Source organism: Acanthochromis polyacanthus, chromosome 16 (assembly GCF_021347895.1).
Source record: "Acanthochromis polyacanthus isolate Apoly-LR-REF ecotype Palm Island chromosome 16, KAUST_Apoly_ChrSc, whole genome shotgun sequence".
In the NCBI taxonomy this organism is placed as follows: Eukaryota; Metazoa; Chordata; class Actinopteri; family Pomacentridae; genus Acanthochromis; species Acanthochromis polyacanthus.
In genome coordinates, this window is record NC_067128.1 from 34,839,266 (window position 1) to 34,861,236 (window position 21,971).

The 21,971-nt window shown below is 39.5% G+C and overlaps 1 protein-coding gene across 4 annotated transcripts in view; it reads right to left on the reverse strand.

The window, feature by feature from the left end:
• The window catches only part of wasf1 (WASP family member 1), a 118,279-nt gene that overhangs the window by 64,538 nt on the left and 31,770 nt on the right, over nt 1-21,971 (reverse strand). For all 4 annotated transcript variants that reach the window (XM_051960826.1, XM_051960823.1, XM_051960825.1 and 1 more), the window contains exons 2-3: nt 5,386-5,540; nt 3,776-3,910 (exon numbers count right to left, since the gene is read on the reverse strand). In XM_051960826.1, coding sequence (XP_051816786.1) covers nt 3,776-3,910; nt 5,386-5,518 — 268 coding nt within the window. In that variant the 5' untranslated portion in view covers nt 5,519-5,540. The remainder of the gene's footprint in view (nt 1-3,775; nt 3,911-5,385; nt 5,541-21,971) is intronic.

Here is a 21,971-nt window from a genome sequence, read left to right on the forward strand (position 1 = left end):
GCTCTAAAAGGAGATAAAGTTGCTCCATAATAATTAAAGTTGCTCTATAATAATTAAAGTTGCTCTAAAGGAGATAAAGTTGCTCTATATTGGTTAAAGTTGCTCTATATTAGCTACAGTTGCTCTTAAAAGAGTTAAGGTTGCTCTTGAAAGAGTCAACGTTGCTCATAAAAGAGTTAAAGTTGCTCCATATTAGTTAAAGTTGCTCTTTATCAGCTACAGTTGCTCTTAAAAGAGTTAAAGTTAAAGTTGCTCTATATTAGTTACAGTTGCCCTCTATTAGCTAAGTTGCTCTACATTATCTGAAATTGGTATTAGTAGTTAAAGTTGCTCGATATTAAAGTTTCTCCATATTAGTTGAAGTTGCTCTAAATGAATTAAAGTTGACCTCGACGCTTTCAAAAATGAAGTTTCTCAGTAATCCTAAACTTCTGAACAGTAGTGTAGGCGGTAAGGAAGCCTGGGAGGAACAATCTGTGTGGTTCTGTTCCTCAGCTGGATTTAAACTAGAGACCCAGCGGTTCTGCAAAAAAAAAAAAAAAAAAAAACCTCACCGCCTTGTAAATAAATAAATAAATAAACAAACGGCACCAAAGCCTGTGCTTGTATTCAGCGAGTCCATCTGAGTGAGCGTTTTACTGTCTCTGTCAGTGACAAGGAAGCAGTTAGAGTAGCATTGTGCAAAGCCGTAAACACACCGCTGGCCCATGGGAAATCGATACGGCGCCTTGGAGCGTGGCATTACACTGCTGTGACTCTCTCTTTCTACTGCACTCCCCACCAGACACGCTATCCTGTCGCCCTGCAGAGGCCGGCTTACCTGACAGCTCCACACATTATCACATTCCTTTATTACTGTTCACAATGGCTGCATCCTCATAGCAGATTAAATTTACCCTCACAAAGAAAGTGCCTTTATTAGGTAAACGAGCTTCCAGTTAAACAGAAACTAAGAGAGGCCAACGCCCTTCATTAACAGTCATTAACACGGGTGGAGTGGGAATTACATTCAGGTCCATGTTCCACTGGGGCAGAAGAACTAGAAACCCACCTACACCAAGGTCCACATTCTGCGGTTGAAAACTTGAAATCAACATGAAAGTGTCAAAAACTGGCCACTTAAGGCCAGCTAGGTCCAAAAGTGAGTAAATATCCATCGAGCCACATGCTAACATGTCTAACTTTACAGCAAAAATAAGAAAAGCACTCAGAGAGAGCAGTACTCCACCAAAGCTGCTCAGTCGTTGGATCATTTCCGACATAAGTCCAGATAAGTCCACAGTGGTGGATTTGTAGTAGGATCACAATCATGTGATCATCAGCAGGCAGCTGATGTAGTGTTGTCATGGTTACAGTGACGCCGTGCTGCTATCTCACGATACAGAAATCCAAATCTGTTAGTCCACTTTCTCATTTTGTGTCTCATTTTTCTCATTTTGTGTCTCATTTTGTCTCATTTTCTCATTTTGTGTCTCATTTTGTCTCATTTTTCTCATTTTGTGTCGTGTCGTTTCATGTCTTGTTTTTGTCTTTTCGTGTCTCATTTTTCTCATTTTGTGTCTCATTCTTCTCATTTTGTGTCGTTTGTCGTTTCATGTCTTGTTTTTGTCGTTTTGTGTCTCATTTTTCTCATTTTGTGTCTCATTTTGTGTCTCGTTTTTGTCTTATTTTTTGTTTTGTCTTTCTGTCGTTCTGTGTCATGTTTTTTCTCATTTTGTCTTGCTTCGTCTCAGTTTCTCATTTTGTGTTTTGCTTTTGTTGTTTTGTGTCTTGTTTTTGTTGTTTTGTCTCATTTTTGTCATTTTGTGTCTCAATTTCTGATTTTCTGTCTTGCTTTTGTCGTTTTGTGTCTTGTTTTTGTCGTTTTGTTTTGTTGTTTTGTGTCTCAGTTTCTCATTTTGTGTCTTCCTTTTGTCATTTTGTGTCTCATTTTTGTCGCTTTGGGCCTTGTTTTTCTCATTTTGTGTCTTGTTTTTCTCATTTTTGTGTCTCATTTTGTTGTTTTGCATCTAGTTTTTGTCGTTTGTTTTCCAAATGAATGGGTAGAGCAAAGCCATGTGCTCTTTTCTACTTTTCATATTTTCATGACATTGTCAGAATTGATTGAATGATCACAAATCCATCGCTGCAGACTTACTGAGACTTATACGTCAGAAATCATACTAAGAACAGCTGATTAAATTGTGGAGGTGTTTCCGAGTCCCATCAGTTCTCACCGCCCGCTACATATTTAGGTCACGTGATTCAGTATCTGCACATAACGTACACATGCAGAACACACGCCTGTGCTCAGCTCAAACATTCTTCTCATATTTTCTTGATTTAATGGATCATCAGCTCATAAAATGTGCATGAAATGATACAAAGTTGGTCAACAGCTCATGATGATGTCTTCAAACTGTACATTTGGTTCAAAGCCAACAGCTATTTTGTTTATTGCTCCACCAAACAGCTGGCAAGGCTGTGGTCTCTGGGTCCAGAAATAACTATCTGAACTTTATAAAGCAGCTCGTTGTCCTACAAAGTGTCTCCAGAGTGGAGATAGAGAGGCATTCAGCTCACAGTAACATTCTAGGGTTGGATTTCATCACAGAGACGCAAAATTGAAAGTTGAAATGGTAACAAGTGAATTATGGTAGCGAGGTGGAATGTGGGTGTTTCTAATTGATCCTTTAGTTTCATTAGATGTCAGATAATAATTAAAAAACCCCACTTCATAGGAGAGGTTTAAAATTGCTTGTTTGTTTGTGGGTACATATTAAATATCCACATTCTATGTTGCTGTGATTTCTGATCATCAATAACTAATAAATAAATGCTGCATTTCTGACAATGCCATATGAGGGAGTCTTGGTGGAGTAAGACTCTCTGCTCTGAGTTACAGGAGTATGTTCTCACAGAACAGATATTTCTAGAGCTGCCATACTGAGCTTGAAAAACCTGTGGAAGATGTCATGGAGGGTCGGACCATTTTAAAAAAACTGTTTATAAACTACAGTACACTGATCAGCCACAGTATTATGAAGTGAATAACATCGATCACGTTGTTATAACGCAACGTTCTGCTGGGAAACCTTGAGTCCTGACATTCAAGTGGATGTTTGACATGTTCCACCACCTAAACACTGCAGGTCAAGCAACATCCCTCAGAAATACAGTCTACACATTGTTAATGTGATAAATGACTATTCTAGCTGGATTTTAATGGAATATCTCCATAGGGGTACAGAGGAACATTTCCAGCAACCATCACTCCTGTGTTCTAATGCTACATTGTGTTAGCTAATGGTGTTGAAAGGCTCATTGAGGATTAGAGAACCCTTGTGCAGTTATGTTAGCACATGGATAAAAGTGTGAGTTTTCATGGAAAGCATGAAATTGTCTGGGTGACCCCAAACTTTTGAACAGTAGAGTAGGTCAATTTTAACTAATATAGAGCAACTTTAACTCATTTCAAACTACTTAAACAAATATAGAGCAACTTAAACTAATAATATGCACTGTAGCTAATATAGAGCAACTTTAACTGATACAGAGCAACTTTAATTCATGTCCACTATCGTTCAAAAGTTTCTACACCGGTGCAGTTATGGACACTACTGCCCTTGTAGCGTGATGACATAAATTCTAGGCCACAAGCAAATGTCCTCAGTGGTATTTGCATGGACTGGTAGCAAACCAGATGTGCAGACTCCTGCAGTCCTGGTCAAAGTGAGTGGAATGTTACAAGTCAAAAACAAGAAGGACAGACTGAGTGTGTGACTGGAATACTCACATTCCTCCTCTTTGGGGTCCAGCTGTGTGACGCTGATGGAGAGGCGGTCCACTCGCTCCTGCAGGGAGTTGACCCGGAAAGAGAAGGAGTGGGCCTCATTGAATAGCTCTCCGAACAGGTCCTCTGCATATTTACCTGCACACACACAATTAAAGAACTTCTTTAAGACTTATGAAGCAACAAAATACTAAACTGGAAATAATAATAATGTGTTTAATTGGAATTTTGAGGAATGAATAAATCTATCTATTCCTAAGTTGTTAACAGTTGCATAGTGTTTGGGTCATTCCAGAACTGGAGGAAATTTTAAGTCCCACTCATCAAAATTCAAATAATCCATGTACAAAATACTAAAACATGCAGTTGTTGTGTAAGTGTTCTTGTCCTGAGGTAAATAAAAAAAAAACTAGTAGAAAAAATGTTTGAAAATATTTTTAAAAATAGTAAACAAGTCTGTAGTTGCTAAATGAGAAAAACGAGACACAAAGGACAAAAACGAGACACAAAACAAGAAAAATGAGACACAAAATGACAAAAATGAGACACAAAACAAAAATGAGACACAAAAGGACAAAAATGAGACACAAAATTTGAAAAATGAGACATGAAAACAACAAAAACAAGACACAAAACAACAAAAATGAGACACAAAACGACAAAAATGACACAAAACAAGAAACATGAGACACAAACCGACAAAAACGAGACACAAAATTTGAAAAATGAGACACAAAACAACAAAAATGAGACACAAAATGAGAAAAATGAGGCACAAAATGAGAAAATGAGACAAAAAACAAAAAACGACACAAACAAGACACAAAATGAGACAAACAAGACAAAAAACGACAAAAATGAGACACAAAATGACAAAAACAAGACACAAAATTCGAATAACGAGACACAAAATTCGAAAAATGAGACACGAAACAACAAAAACAAAACACAAAACAACAAAAATGACAAAATGAGAAAAACGAGACACAAAATTACAAAAATGAGGCACAAAACAACAAAGACAAGACACAAAATGAAAAAACAAGACTCATAATAAGATAAAACGACAAAAATGAGACACAAAACGACAAAAACAAGACACAAAACGAGAATAACGAAACACAAAATGAGAAAAACGGGACACAAAACAAAAGAACATCATCAGCATGGTTGTTGTGGGACACATGTTCCATGCATAATTATTATTTAAAAAATTATGTTGATTATAAAATGATGTTCCCACAATTACAAGAGATATCAATGAAAAAAAAACACCAAAAAAGGAGATGTAAATTTAATATTAACCGTTTTATTTGAGATTCAATTTGCTCATCAGTAGGGTGGGACAAGAGAAAAATGGTATTTTAGGGGGCACTCCAGACTTATTTGGTATTCTAAAAATATTTTCAAACATTCTTTTCTCCTAGTTTTTTTTTGGCTTTGGGCTCAGGACAAGAACATTTAGACAACAACTGCATGTTTTAGCATTTTGGATTATTTGTAATTTGATGGGTGGGACATAAAAAGTCCTCCAATTCTGCATTGACCCGTATGGAACTGGGGTGTTTATGAACAGTGTGTGTTTGAATCTGTGTGAGCTTCGTGTTACTGACTGAGGCTGCTGAGCTGGCGGATGACGTTGGCCAAGGAGATGTTAGTCACACACTCCAGCTCGTTCTTGATGTTCCTTGGCAGCACCGTGTGGCACAGGTGCCTGGGCTCGATGGTGCGCTTCACCAGCGGCATCCTTCTGCTGCGACGCCGCTACCTGGATGAAGGAGGAGGAAGAGGAGGAGACAACAAAAACTTCATCACTGCGCCAAGTCTTGTCATACACCTTGTGACTTCACCGCTTACTCCAACATCAAACCGAACAGAAGGAAACACCAGCTTCAGCAGCAGCACATGAGCAGAATTATCAGAACCAGGGCAGCAGGCAGAGAAGAACATGAAGAGAAATTAGTGAGAGAGAGAGCGAGACCGAGAAACCTGACATGAATTCTAGGTTAAAGAGGACACAGAGTGCGAGAAGCAGTCTTACAAGATCCTGGAGAAATATAAAATGCAGTAAAGTAGCAGGGAAGCAGTGCTCTGACACTGCTAACAGCCATGTTGCCTCATCCGTTTCACCGACTTGTCTTGTCCTTTTCATCATGCACAGCCGGGATAACATACCTCAGCACTTAGTCTGCCCACTCAGGCATGCTAATGGCATTAGGCTGCAGTGTTGGGCTGCTTAGGCTCAATTCTGCTTTCACACCGCTACGAAAAAACAATGACAGCTGGCAAGAAAACACAGCAATGATACAGCATCAGACTATGACTACGGGAGACACACTTGGTTCACTGCACCCTACAGCGGTGGAAAAAAGTTTAAAATTTTACACAATTTCAAATATTATCATGAGAAAAATAAAGAAAGTACACTTAAAGACTTAAGAGTGATTCTCAATGCAATATTTCAAAAATGCACAAGGTGTCCGATAACTGTTTTCCACTACTGTATATGCCCTTTTTTAAATCTCACAAGGCTATAAGAAACTGTCAACAAGTCCAAAAGTCTACAGCAACACCAGCGGCGTGCTTTCAATGTAGACGTCGAGGTCCAAGTGTCTGAGAAATCAAACTGTTGACCTGAACATGGCGACTACAAATCATCATGAGCTGGAGGTAAACATGAATTCCAGTTGCTGAGATATTTCACACACAAAAAGCCAAAAACGAGACACAAAACAACAAAAGTAAGACAAAAAGTGACAAAAATGAGACACAAAATGACAAAAACAAGACACAAAGCGACAAAAACAAGACAGTGACAAAAATTAAACACAAAGAAAAATGAGACACAAAATGAGAAAAACAAGACAGAACAACACAAATGAGACAAAATGACAAAAACCAGACACAAAGTGACAAAAACAAGACACAAAGTGACAAAAATTAGACACAAAATGAAAAAACTACACAAAATAAGAAAAATGAGACACAAAATGAGAAAAATGAGACACAAAATGAGAAAACAAGACACAGAACAACAAAAACGAGAGACAAAATGACAAAAACGAGAGACAAAGTGACAAAAACGAGACACAAAACAATACAAAACAACAAAGACAAGACACAAAACGACAAAAAGGAGAGACAAAATGACAAAATCAAAAGACAAAATGAGAAAAACAACACAAAATGACAAAAATGAGTTCCAAAGCGACAAAAACGAGACACAAAACAATAAAAACGAGACAAAAAAGACAATGAGGTACAATATGAGAAAAACAAGACACAAAATGACAAGAATGAGGCAAAACGATAAAAACGAGACGAGTACAATATGAGAAAAACAAGACAAAGCAACAAAGATGAGACACAAAATGACAAAAACAAGACACAAAGCAACAGAAACAAGACAGAGATTGAGAAAAATGAGACAAAACGACAACTACTATTTATATTACATAATATATAGTATGTATATTCTAATATTTATATTAGATATTTCCCTCACAACCATCAGTCGGCCTCATAGTGACTCAAAGAAAAGTCAGAGAAACCGTGAATGAAAATATGTAAATGCTTCCATTAGCTGCTGACACCTTCCACTCTGAACTAAAGTGTCGGTTAAATGCCTCAAACACTGCGAGAGTTAAGATGAGATTATTTAAACCTGAGAGCAACACGATGTCAAGGAAGTATAATAAATGGAAAAGGGGGGAGAATTAAGAGCCGAGAGATCAGACGGATAAAGAGGGCAAAGCAGCATCGATCAGTCTGTCTGAGATGACACCAGCTAACAACGCTAACACCGCAACCTCTCTGCTGTTTGATTGGAGGAAGCGTGTGCAGCGACGGGGAGATCAGGTGCTCTGGTCTCGACAGCGATAAGGTCTCGTTAAAGTCTAATTGACGTCTGGTGCTTTTAATATACTGCTTGTATTCTTAGCAGCCCCTCCGTCGTTGAGGCACAAACATGATTATTGACCGCATTTGTAGGAATGTAGGTCAAGAAAGGCTACTCTAGGAAGCTGTCCAGCTACGGATGGTTAGGGGGGAGAGAGAGGGAGTCCTGTGGAAGGCTGTGCCGAGGTGATTCATCTCGGAAGCATCTCAAACGGGGGCATCGCTGACCATAAAAGGAAAGAACAGGCACCTCTTCAAGCCGCTGTCGGAGCCGTTTTGAATGAGGTGCGCAGGCGATGTCACGACGACGCAAACCTAAACACATCCCTGCCCACCTCTGAAGTAACGAGACATCCTATCCGCTGCAGGGATTTAGTTTTATTTCCTCCCAGAGCCTCTCCATCACTCACACATCTGCACACACACTCGCCATCCTCCTGAGTGGGAGCGCTTCTTGGCCCGATGGACGCTTTTCACAGCCTCCAGGAGCCTCAGTAATGCAACGTTAACCCATGAGCTACCACGCTACTGCATCGACCACTCGATAGCACACATGTTAGAAAGGTCGGGTCGTAAAAACACACAAAAGGAAGAACGCTCAAGTGGAAATGTTAACCTAAAGCCTCTTTTTTCTTTAGCATTAAGATTAGATGATTGTTCAAGGCTCGTGTGCGTAGATGCCGGTAACTTTTTTGGCTTTTCGCCTCGATGCATCAGGTTGAAACAGCAAGGAAATAATCCACCACAGCTCCACGTGAAGCTTTTGTATAGGTACGACAAATAAGACAGACAATAAGATTAAAAATGTCAATTACTAATGAGTGAACTTCACAGATGAGATAATTCAAGGACCACTAGGAAGTTGAAACTCTGACAACCACTCATCTGTAGCGGTAACTTTAACAAAATCTAAGCTGAAAATTGCGATATTTCATCTCAATCACTTCATTTTGCAGGTCTTATTGCTCTACAAGGGAACGCTGCGAAGTTATGTGACGATCAGCGTCTGTCTGTCCGTCTGTCTGTTAGCAACATTACTCAAAAACGGACAAACACATTTGGATGAAATTTTCAGGGAAAGTCAGAAATGACACAAGGACCAAGTCATTAGATTTTTATCAGTGATGCAGCTTACAGTCTGGTTTCACGGATTTGTTAAAGGTTTCTGTGTCATTGTGAGATAGCAGCAAGGCAACAAGTGAACACTACGTCACATGATTGTGATCCTACTACAAATCCACCGCTGAGGACTTATCAGGACTTATCCATTGGAAATGATAAAAGGAACAATTGATTAAATTGTGGGGGTGTTTCTGAGTCCCATCAATTCACGCTGCCTGCTACATATTTATTAGGTCATGTGATTCGGTATCCGTGCATAACGTACACATGCACAACACACGCCTGTGCTCAGTGCAAGGTCATGTTTTATTAACCCTTTAAGCTGCAGTCAATTCCAGCCATTTTCAGTACAAAAAAAATTGCTAATATTCTATTTGTAAATAAAAAATATGATGAGAAATACAGGGAATATTGGACGCGCATCGCGAGGTGCATTTCCTTGAAAACGACCGATTGGTGGATTTTATACCGACTTCAGGACATGTTTTGGACAAAATAGTTTACTGGCTTGAGTCGTCTGGATGTCCAAGGTTGGATTACGGCCGTTTTTTGTGGAATATTTTCATCTGTGTGTAATAATGAACCCGCAAATGTGAGTCGCGCTGTGTACGTTGAAGCCGTGTATAGAGAATGGGTGGATGGATATTCGTTGTTTGTCGGACAAATGTGTTTTTCTCACCCGCTGTGGTAATCACATCTGAAAGTGGTTTATACCGGCGGATTCATGAGAATCTAAGCTTTCCATCGGCGTATAGTGTTTGTATAATCGGGTTTGCAGCCGTCGGACATTCTTTCAATTCCTATGCATATTAGTAAGTGTACCGCCGGCGGTACACTGAAGTTTAACGGGTTAAAGATCTCTTCCATCAGAAATGATCCAAATTTCTACAATTCTCAGTCAGAAAAAAACGTCTATATTCCCAAGGGGCAATTAGGTGGGCATAAAGGTGTAGAAAAGAAAAAAAAAAAAGAGAAAGTACATTTTAAAAAAAAGAGAAAGAAAAAACACAAAAAGCTGATTATAAGAAAGAAAAGCCGCTCAGCACTCCGACCAAAATCTAATCACTTGGTCCTTGCATCATTTCTGACCATCCCTGAAAATTTCATCCAAATCCGTTGGTCCGTTGTGGAGTAATTTCGCGAACAGACAGACGGACAGACAGACTACACAGATCGTCACATACCTCCTTGGTGGGGTAACTAATCTGCAGGGTGTTTATCTAAAACTGTAGTTTCTCCTTTTGTGTCATCTCTTACTTCACTGCTGTAAAGAAGTGTGATAAACCAGTTCAGTATCCTCCTCAGAAATAATTCTTATCACACTAGGTAGGAGGAAGGTTGGTAAGAGGACAGCACATTCCTTTATGGATGCAGATGAAGGAGGAGAGGAGCCTTGACGATGGAGAGATGAGGGCAGAGCAGCAGAGTGAGCTGCTCTGAGTATTTGTGCATGCATGGCGTAGGAGTGAACAGAGCTATGACTGACTGCTTTAATTTCATTTATCTGCCTCTGCTACTCACCGTACACCTGTACCCCAGCGATATGGCGAACGCTGACTTACTGTTCTCATAAGGTGAACTGATGAAGTGAACAAAGGTAAAGAAATGCCGTATTGATTTCTGACATATTAAAACTGGATGGATGGATGGTTTAAAGCGGATTATTGATGTTCTGACAGGCTTGTGATGTGGATCATACAGGGATGTAGCCTAAGAAGGATTAGTTAATATTAAAATTAGTAGTAACATTACCATTGTAAACCCATTTTTTTGCTCCAGTCACATTTTTACTGGCTCATTTCTCACTGTAATTTAAAGAGCAGCACCTCTGTGGGAGCAGCACAACCATGGCTAGAGGGGAAGAGAAATCAAAACGTCTTTTGTGCACTCTAACATAGTTCTAATGCCATTAATCACAAAATAAATGGAGGCTGAGTTTCTTTGATGCATTATTTTACAAAACCCAAGAAGCACAACAGCTTTCCAAGTGCAGACAGCTGTTACCAAGATCTAGGAAAACAATGGTGACACTACATATAACAGGTGTTTTACTAGTCTGCCAAGGAACGCATGGATTTTGATGAAATTTTCATCACATGCTACTACAAATCAACCGCTGCAGACTTTTCAAGATTCATCCGTCGGAAGCGATACAAGGTACAGTTGATTTAACTGTGGGGGTGTTTCCGAGTCCCATCAATTCCCGCTACATATTTAGGTCACACGATTCCATTTGCGGTTATTTTTATGTCTTTTTATGTTCCAGTTTGGTCAGTTTTCACAATTTGTGCTTGTTTTGTGTCATACTTTGGTCATTTTATGTCTTTATCAGTTCATTTGGCATCTCATTTTGACTGTTTTATATCATTTTGAGGTAATTTAGCATCTCATTTTGGTTGTTTTACGTCATTCTGTGGTCTTTACGTGACATTTTGGCCATTTTACATCTTTTTATGTCCCAGTTTGGTCGTTTTTCATTGTTTTGTGGTTGTTTTGTGTCATACTTTGGTCATTTTATGTCTTTATGAGTTCATTAGGCATCTCATTTTGGTTGTTTTACGTCATTCTGTGGTCTTTACGTGACATTTTGGCCATTTTACATCTTTTTATGTCCCAGTTTGGTCATTTTTCATTATTTTGTGGTTGTTTCGTGTCATACTTTGGTCATTTTATGTCTTTATGAGTTCATTTGAAGTCTCATTTTGACTGTTTTCTGTCATTTTGTGATTAGATTTTGGCAGTGATGCGGCTTATAGTCTGGATCCACGGATTTGTTAAAGACTCCTGTGTCATTGTGAGATAGCGGCGCGGCGTCGCTGTAACCATGACAACAAGAGAACGCTACATCAGCTGCCTGCTGACGATCACATGACAGTGATCCTACTACAAATCCACCACTTTTTGGGACTTATCCGTCGAAAGCGATTCAAGGAACAACTGATTAAATTGTGGGGGTGTTTGAGTCCCATCAATTCCCGCTGCCTGCTACATATTTACATCACACAATCCATAGATAACAGACACATGCCAGACTATCAGCCGTATCACTGCCAAAATCTAATCACTTGGTCCTTGTGTCATTTCTGACCTTCCCTGATAATTTCATCCAAATCTGTTCCTCTGTTTTTGAGTAATGTTACTAACAGACAGACGGACAGACGGACAAACCAACGCCTATCGTCACATAACTCTGACACATTCCTTGGCAGAGCAATAAGACTGAAACACAGACTTGATGGTGTCAAAAACAAAGCAGCAGTGGATGAAAGAGAATCATCATTCAGTCAGTGCACCTCAACATAAAAGCAGACAGAAATAGGGGGTAAGTGATGATATCGATTCTTCTCAGTGTGGGCTTTTCGAATAGCAAATGCTGACAGTTTCCTTTGGTCTCAAGCAGACATTTATGAATGATTTAAAATCACCCTGCTCAGAGGTTATACTCAAACTAGTGCACTTAAGAAGTTCTGTGCTTCAAAGTCATCCACAAAATCACAAATTCACTTCTATTATCTGGCTTCAAAGAAAAGCAGCTGGTCTTCTCTTCTTGGTTTCTAGACGACATTTTGTTTCTCATCCAAGACGTTTTTTTCAGTTCAGTTCAGAACTAAACTTTTTCTTTATACTCTACGTTAGGGGTGTGAAACATGTGGCCCCTGAGCCAAAATTGGCCCTTCAGAGGCTCCGATCTGGGACGACTTTAAGTTTAAAAATTACAGAGGTGAAATGAATCCTTACTGTAAAAATATTTAAAGACACTGAACATTGTGCGAATTTTAAATTAGAAAAATTATAAATTTAAAATAATTTCTAGACCATGACAAGTTGTTTGGGTCATAAAGTAAAATACTAGATTTCTCATTGTTCTTTTGTCCATTTGTGTCTCATTTTTGTGATATTTTGTCTTTTTTGTCTGACTGTTGTCTCATGTTTTTGTCTCTTTTTTGTCTCGCTCATGTTGTTTGTCTATTTTCTGTCAGCTTGTTTCTCATTTTTGTTGCTTTATGTCTCGTTTTTGTCATTTTGTTTCTCGCTTTTGTAATTTTGTGTCTCATTTTTGTAAAAATTTGCCTAGTTTTTGTTGTTTTTTTGTCTGATTGTTGTCTCTCATTTTTGTCATTTTGTTTCTCATTTTTGTCATTTTGTTTCTCATTTTCTGTTTCTTTGTTGTCTCACTTGTGTTGTTTGTCTATTTTTTGTCAGCTTGTTTCTCATTTTTGTTGCTTTGTGTCTCGTTTTTGTCATTTTGTGTCTCATTTTTGTAATAATTTGCCTTGTTTTTGTTGTTTTTTGTCTTTTTTGTCTGACTGAAAATCCAAAGTTTGGCTTGCAGGAGAAATATGACATAAAAACTTAGATTTATAGGATAAAGTGTTGTCAAAAATCTAGATAAATGGTAGGCAGTGTACGCACTGGTACATCCGTAGAGGGTAAACCCGGTTAACCCTGCTTTGCTTCTCAAACATTTCCCACACTGTCTTTCCGCCGTGCAGATGTTTGGTGATTAACGACTGCAGCAGAACGTTTACTAATCGGTCATGAAATAAGTCCAGACTGCAGTCCACGAGGAAGGAAGGTTTCCTCTGCACACATTCACGCTGCATTCGTTCCATCCATACTCTGCTACGACATGACGACATGTGACAGCGCCGCTCCCACGAGAACGCTGCCGTCACTTCACACGGGTTCCCATGAGAACCGACAGAGAATGAAAATGGAAGCGACAGAAAGAGAAAGAACGGACAAACTGGAAAACACTGAGCTCAAACCTGTTTAAATTTATAAAACTGAGTGGAATTACTAATAGTTTGGTGACTGAGCGAAGAGGCTTAATAGGGTCACTCACAGGTTCCCAAAAAAACAAAGAACTTAAGGAGAAATCACTAAAGACAGGATTTACTATAAAAGAGATAAATCCAGGATGCTCATGGTGACCAGTTCATGCCAGCTTTTTGTTTCTGCAAGCATTTATGAATTCAACACAGTAAACCGTTTCCATAGTGATGAGGGGGTTAGAAGCAGAGTGGTCTAACACATCCCTAAAAATCCAAACTCCAAATTTTTATGTAATTTCTGTAATATTTTATGGTCTAGACTTAATGGCAAATTGATCTAACCCATAACCCAAATCTAGCATTACAATGGCGCTTCCAATTTTAGACCATTTTTCAAAACAAAACCTTGAACCCATTTTCCTCAAAAACTACAGAAAGTGGGTCAGACCATTCTGCTTCCAAACCCTTATTGTCCAAGATGCTTCAAAAATCATCCAAAATGATCCAGAATTACAGAATTTTTCCAGAAGTGATCTAAAACAAAAAAATTGATCAGAATGACATGAAAACGGTCTAAAATGACTGAGAAATTATCCAACATCATTCAGAATTTCTCTCAAAGGATTAAAAATGATCCAGAATGACTGAAATTTTGCAGAATGACTCTAAATTTGTCCAGGATGCTTTAAAAACCATCCAAGAACTACACAAACATTGTCAGAAATGACAAAAATCTTCTCAAAATGACTCAGAAATTGTCCAAAATGACTTAAATCTGTTCAGAAAATGATTAAACATGACTGAAAACTTACAGATTGACATAATGAGGTTAGAATCTGAATGATCTAACCCACAAAATATCCAAACTGAGTTTTATATAATTTCTGTAATATTTTGTGGTCTAGATTTTAGTGTCAGAGTAGTCTAACCCACAATCCAAATAGAGTGTTACAGTGGTGCTTCCAATGTTAGACCATTCCTGAAAAGACAAAAAATTTCAAACCATTTTCCTCAAAAACTACAGAAAGTGGGTCAGACCACTCTGCTTCCAAACCCTTATTGTCCAAGATGCTTCAAAAATAATCCAAAATAATAAAAAAAGCTGTCCAAAACGACCTGAAAATGATCCAGAATTACAGACATTTTTCCAGAAGTGATCTAAAACAGCAAAAATCTGCTCAGAATGACATGAAAACGGTCTAAAATGACTGAGAAATTATCCAATATCATTCACATTTTCTCTCAAAGGATTAAAAAAATGATCTAGAACGACTGAAAATTTGAAGAATGACCCCAAATTTGCCCAAGATGCTTCAAAAATCATCCAAGAACTACACACAAGTTGTCAGTGGTCTAACCTACAACCTAAATACAGCGTTAGACCATTCTACAAAACACAAAACTTTGAACCCCTACAGAAAGTGGGTTAGACCACTCAGCTTACAGACCTTTCTAACATTAGTAGAGGTGGAAATATATATCAAGAAACAACATTTACTGTCATGGAAACTTTCTGAATATGTAGCTCGATACACAAGGGTTGGTTCTGTAGGAGTTAAACCAATGACAAGAAGGAACTTGAAACTGAAAGACACTGAAAAAATGAAAAAAGTGATTGTAGAAAGGAATGCAGCAGAATAGATGATTTCTAATTAGCAAGAGACAACTTCAGAATGTTTCCCAAACATATATTTACATTTTGTGTGCAAGATTATTCCAAACGATACGAAAATGTAAAATGTTCGTATATTTTCAGTTTTGTTCCAGTCAATTTGTAGCACATTAGAGAAATCTTTACGCAATTTTTTTTGTCACACATGGGCTTTATGAATTCCTCCTGATTGCTCTTAGATTTCTGAAAATGCAGCGCAGTGGCTGCCGCGAATAAACTCCGAACCACAATAAAAAGGACAGAACTTACGCTGAGAAAATGACACTCTTCCATTTTCACTTTCACCTTGATGCAATCAGCAAAAACAGCAGACGGGTTTCTGAGTGAGAACTGTGGTTTTCGCATATTTTTTCCTGTATTTTCTGCCCAGGTTTATCATCTTTACTGACTGTGCCGTGACAGTACAATAGTGAAAGTACTGAATCATAAAGGATGGTTGCTAAGCAGAATAAATTTACTGTTTCCGTTCCTCTTCTGTCTTAATTTTTCCATCCAGCCTCTTCTTTCCTGTCTGCACTTTGCCCACTCTGCTCCCACTTTTATGGCCCATTCGTCTTGGGCGGTGCTTCCCGCTGTCACCTATCACCATGGCAACGGCTGCAGAGGGATGCCATTGGTCACTTTATAATATAGAGGTGGAGGACAAAAGAAAAAAGAAAGGGAAGAAGGAGCGGCTGAAGGGGGGATGCATCAAAACAGCGATAGGCCTTGATGAATGATGAGTGATGAGTGTAATATGAGGGAAAGAAGAAGACAGAGATCTGGGATCGCTCAGCCATTGTGTCTGAGCACAAAGCGGGGTGAGGGATGGCACGTGGCAAAGCAGAGCAGGAGGCGTCCACGGGTGCAGCTCACTGCACTCGGGACAATATGTATAAGCAGAGGCTCTAATGAATCCTAATGGAGTATTTACTCACTCGCACTGCTTCACAATACAGCTGCACAGCCCTCAGTGTGGAGCAGGTCAAGGGCCCTTTACATGGAGGGCTTGCAGAAACACCAGACACTTGATCCATCATCAGCCAGGGTTGAACACACACATGAAAAAAAAAAAAACAGCCACGATTTCCTGTGGGTTTGTAAGTTATGGAAGCAATCCCAAAGAGGCAACAGAAAAAAAAAGCTTCTCATAAAATCTTTTGTTTAAATAGTAAATTATTTCAACTAACATGTTACTCTGGCTTGAATGCAGCCACCTCTTTCTAGCTGAGATCCCACCCACAGCACCGCATCTGATTGGTTATTATTATTATTATTAACACTGAAAGATAAATGCTTAATAGTTACACCGATATAAAACACAAGAAAATCACTGAGGGAGCGCAGTACTCCGCCAAGGCTGCTCATTCCACCATACAGCAGTTGTTCCCTCTATCATTTCCGACAGATAAGTGCCGATAATTCCGCAGTGGTGGATTTGTAGTAGAATCACAATCATGTGATCGTCAGCAAGCAACTTGTTGTCATGGTAACAGTGACACCATGCCGCTATCTCGCAATGATAACAAAATCTTTAACAAATTCGTGGATCCAGACTATAAGCTGCATCACTGCCAGAATCTAATCACTTGGTCCTCGTGTCATTTCTGACCTTTCCTGAAAATTTCATCCAAATCCATTAGTCCGTTTTTGAGTAATGTTGCGAACAGACAGACAGACGCACAACCACATGCTGATCGTCACATAATTTTGCCCTGTTACTTGGCGGAGAAACAAAAGATTTGCTAACAAAGATTTGTGTTGGAATTTGTATGTTGTGTTGAATTTTGCTTTTAAACATTGGTTAAAAATCAAATATATCGACCTGCCCGTCTTTCCTTTTTTGTAATCAAAGTCTTTATTGAATTTTAACTCAGAAACAGCCACAAATACAACAGCCATTTACCAGCTAACGCTAACATTTTGCTACAACAACAGAAATACACCGGTAAGAAAAACAAAGCAAATAAACAATAACAAAATAAATATCAAATACAACGTAGGAAGTGAGACCAAACATCATTTAATCTTGCATTAAGCTCTTCAAAAGAGCCTGTATCCGTCATTAACTTCAGCCAGTCTGTAAAACTGGGCCTTACTTGGCTCTTCCAGTGTCGAACAATAATTCCTACTGCAGTGATAAACCCAGCTGGTACCAGGGCAGACTCTGCTTTAGACACTCCTGGTGGTAGCAGGGATCTGTCTCCAATTAGACATCATTTGGGAAACTCTGGTAACGGTGTGGTTAACCACTCTCCAACAGTTTTAATCACTTGTTGCCAAAAAGAGAAGACCAGAGGACAATCCCACAAGAGATGAAGGTAAGAGCCTGTGGCCTTCAAACATTTCTAACATATATTGTGCCTCATTAATCCCATCTTATGAAGCCTAACTGGTCTAATCGTAGGACCTTATATCGCATCACAAACAGGTCACCCTGCCTTGGACACCACCTCGTCCCATGCCTATTCCCCAACGTTTGATCTCTTCCTGGGATCTTTCTGCATGAGGTTTGCATGCTGAACACACACATGCAAAAATCAACCAGTGTTTCCTGTGGGTTTGCAAGTTATGTAAGCAATTCCAAAGGGGTAACAAAAAAATAGAAAAAAAAAAAGAAGCTTGGACGGGACATGAAGTGCAACTGCATGTCCAAAAAAAAAAAAAAAAAAACAAAAACCCAACAAACATCCAGCAGTGATGCAATTTGTTTATCCGCTGTGAATCGAGTCGAAAGCGACAAAAGAGAAACCAGAGAGGAGCTGACATGAGAGAGATCTGGTCATTAACTGATGTAAAATGCATGGTCTGAGCGCTGCTTCTTCTTGCTGAATCCCCATAAAAACACAATCCAACAGGAAGCGTCTAGTTCCATCTATGTACTCACATGTGAAGGTTTTCCCCCAGGAATCACCACGCTGAGCGCAATTTAACACCGCTTCCACCATCACATCAGTCAAATTATGAATATATGATGTGAAACTAGCAATGACAGGGCCCTGAATTATTTATTATATCAATATTTTTAGGTATCTTAGGTAACATGACCTGGATGAGAGGCAGAAAAGGGACGGCTGGATCAACTAAAATAAAAATGATTCATTCATCTATTTTAACTTCAGTTTTCCAAGAACTCGTGGCTGTGTTTGCTCTGCATCTGGCGGTGCTGATTAGGACCAAAATCCATGAGAAAGGACTGAAGAGCCTCAGACTTTTACAATCTACAGCCATAACAAGCCACATGTCAGAACTTTTAGAGCAAATTAAGACTTTTTAATGCAATATAAGGTATATTTTAAGGAGCCCAATGCTTTTTTGGAGCTTTGCAGAGAGCTGTCACAAATACAGGGGGTCCTCAACTTACATCGGAATGATTTTTGCCGCAAGTCGAAACTCTGGCAAAAATGTAAACAAAGCCATTACACATCACAATATTGATCAGTTCTTCAGAAAAGTCATGAATACTAATGACTTTCATGCATGTATGAGTCATTTCACACAAAGATAACAGAATATGTTGCACTGTTTCTGCAACTTGAGCATTTTATTATATCTAATTTGTCTTCCGTGGAGATGGCTTTCCTTTTTTCGAAGCACTGCCATCGGAAGAATCTGACTAACTCTTGGGAGCCATAATGAAGAGCAAAGAGTTAGTCAACGGAGCACAATCCAAGGTGGCTTACAGCCCGCAAATGCTTACAAAGCCGTCATATAGCGCTGCATGATGACATATTCGTCCACTCGCCAACTAGTTCCACGTTACCAGATCTGACGTAACGACGAATCGGCGTACATCGAGGACTTCGTAGATCGAGGACCCCCTTTAAACAGAATGCGGTTATAAATACAGGGGGTCCTCAACTTACATCACAGTTCCGTTTCTACGGCGCGGTGTAAGTTGATTTTTGCAATAACTTGAAACTCTGGCGAAAATGTAAACAATGATGTCACATGCATCACCATATCGATCAGTTCTTTGAAAAACTCATGAATGCCAATGACTTTCATGCATGTCTGAGTCATTCTAGGTCAAGCAACCGGCCGATGTTCGTCGTTGTTTTGCCCTGTTCTGAGAGTTATATTCTATCTAATTTCCTTTTCTCCGAAGCACTGCCATCCGAAGAGTCTGATTCAGGCCTGAGAGTGATAATGAAGTGCAAAAAGTTAGTGAAAGCAGCACAATCCAAGGTGGCATACAACTGGCAAATGTAAACAAAGCCGTCTTATATCACCGCGTGACGACGTATTCGTCCAACTAGTTCCACATGACCAGTTCCGACGTAACGAAGGGCCTGCTGTATATATAAAAGCAGCTTGGAGAATCTTAACTTTTAGTAATTGACATCCTGTGACCCATGTGCGCATCAGAGCTGTGGATTATTTAGTAAATTCCCAACAATATGTTCTGTAGTTGAAAGCAGCCCTCGTCTCACAGCTTAAAGAAGGCTGCGTGCTTCCTGTCAAATTAGTTTGACTGTTTTGTCCTTTGTTCAGTGATTCTGGGAACTTGTGCAGCAACTGTGGACTGTGGCTCCTTCCTGAACTATGAACAGCTGCAAACATAAAAAACACAGACATCTAATCAGGGAAACTGGCAAAGCTGCAGCAGCCAATGGCAGAGGAAGAGGAGATCAAACTGGCAAAGCTCACTAGCAGCTGGTTTAAATCAGTAATGCAGATTTGCAGTGGAGGACAGTTACCGCAGCTCATTTTCCAAAGAAAACAAAGAGAGGGGGAAAAAAAAGAAAATATAGATCGTCATGCTCAAAATCTATCAAGAAGACTGCTGTTTCCTTCAGCTGGATGAAAGACTTTTTCTTTGCGACTGCAGAGGTTCAACAGGAAAACGTCTGGCTCGCCTTTTCTGTTATTCTAATGAGGCAGCTATAAATTTTTAATTGCTATTTGCTCTTTCACTTTCTTCCTCATTAGCACATACAACCTAAACTCTATCTTTATCCCATTAAAAAAAAAAAGCTGAAATGGTGTAAAGATGACAAAAAGCTGAGTTTGCCATCCTCCTGTAGCTACAACTGAATCAGAGGTCATTGGCATGATAGAAGATTACGGTTTGGAGCAAAATACTAAAAGTGAAGATCACTGAGGCTTTACCAAATGATTAACCTCACTCAGGCACCTCCTGATTACCACATGGGGCCGGTACGTTTTAAACAAAGTGCTTGCCTGAGTGTCGCCATTGTGCTTCCCACTGGCAATCGACTTTATCATGAAGAAGGCCACAGAGGGTCAAGACCTTGGAATCAAATGGAAAGAGACAACAGGGAAACGGCTAACAGATCTAGATTTTGTGGATGACATCACTCTGCTGGCAGAAACAACTGATGACCTACAAAAGTTAACACGACAACTAGAAGAAGAAACAGGGAAGATCGGGCTCAAAATCAGCAGTGAAAAGATCAAGACTATGATGGTAAACAACAACAACAGTAACAACTTAATTATGGTTGGACAACAAGCAGTAGAAGCAGTAGACCAATTCACCTATCTGGGCAGTGTGCTGGCAAGTGATGGAGGCGTAGAAGCAGACGTCAACTGCAGAATTGGAAAAGGTGCCGCCGTCTTCAGAAAAATGAATCGAATCTGGTCAACATCATCAATAACAACAGCCATCAAGCTCAAGCTGTACAACACTATTGTGCTACCCACGACGCTGTAAGCCTGCGAAACCTAGAAAATGACTTCAAAAATCCAAAACAAACTCGACGCTTTTCATCAAAGTTGCCTGCGGAGGATCCTCAAAGTCAGCTACCGAGGTAGAATAACTAACGAGGAGATCCACCCGAGAACCAACACAAAGCCACTACACGAAACAATAACACTGCGTCGCGTCAAGCTGGCTGGGCATATCCTGAGGTTTCCCGAACAACGCCATGCAAAAACCGCGATGACCTGAGTTCCAAGCGAAGGGAAGCGCAAGAGAGGACGCCCAAGGACTACCTGGAGACGGACATTTCAAGCAGACCTAACAATAGCACAACAGCAACTTGGAACCACCATCACCTGGGACAATGCCGAGGCGCAGGCACAGGACCGATTGCAGTGGAGAAAGTTTGCGGCCCAATGTTCTACGCAGAACAGGCGGATCGAAGTTCTAAGTAAGTGTGCTTGTTAGATGGCTAAACAGATTCAAAAACTCCTGGTGTTGGAGTTAAGGTGGCTGCCACTGACTGTTACTCTAAAAGTGACAATCCAACATTATGCAAAATGTTAAAAACCCAAGAAAAGCATTAAAGGGGACTCTCATTTCCTCATGTTTTTGACTTTTGTCCAAACACGTGCCCTTATCTTAAAAGTGGAATAACTGTCCATTACACTGAATCTTCTTCTTCCTAAAAACAGTCCCAGATTTCAGTTGGAATGAAAATTTTCTGTAACTATGAGGCTTTGAAAACAACCACAAACAGAAAAAGCAACAACAGAAATAGTCCCGTTTTGCAGTAATGCAGCATGAAGCCCTTCAAATCAAATTAAGTTCAACATTCAGCTGAAACAGACAGAAAACTAAATTCCCTTCTTGAATCGTCTGTTCCTCGCACGGCTTTAAACTCTGCATGTACAGCACTGTGAAGCCACAGATCCGGCGTTAATGCATCTGTTTTATTAATTGATAATAAATTATTCAGCCTAAAATGCCAATCAGAAGTTTTCAGGCTCCAAAGTGACCCTAAAACTCATTTCCAGGTCGGATTATCGGTTTAAAACTAAAAGAAGAACCTGAGAAATACAGCAAATT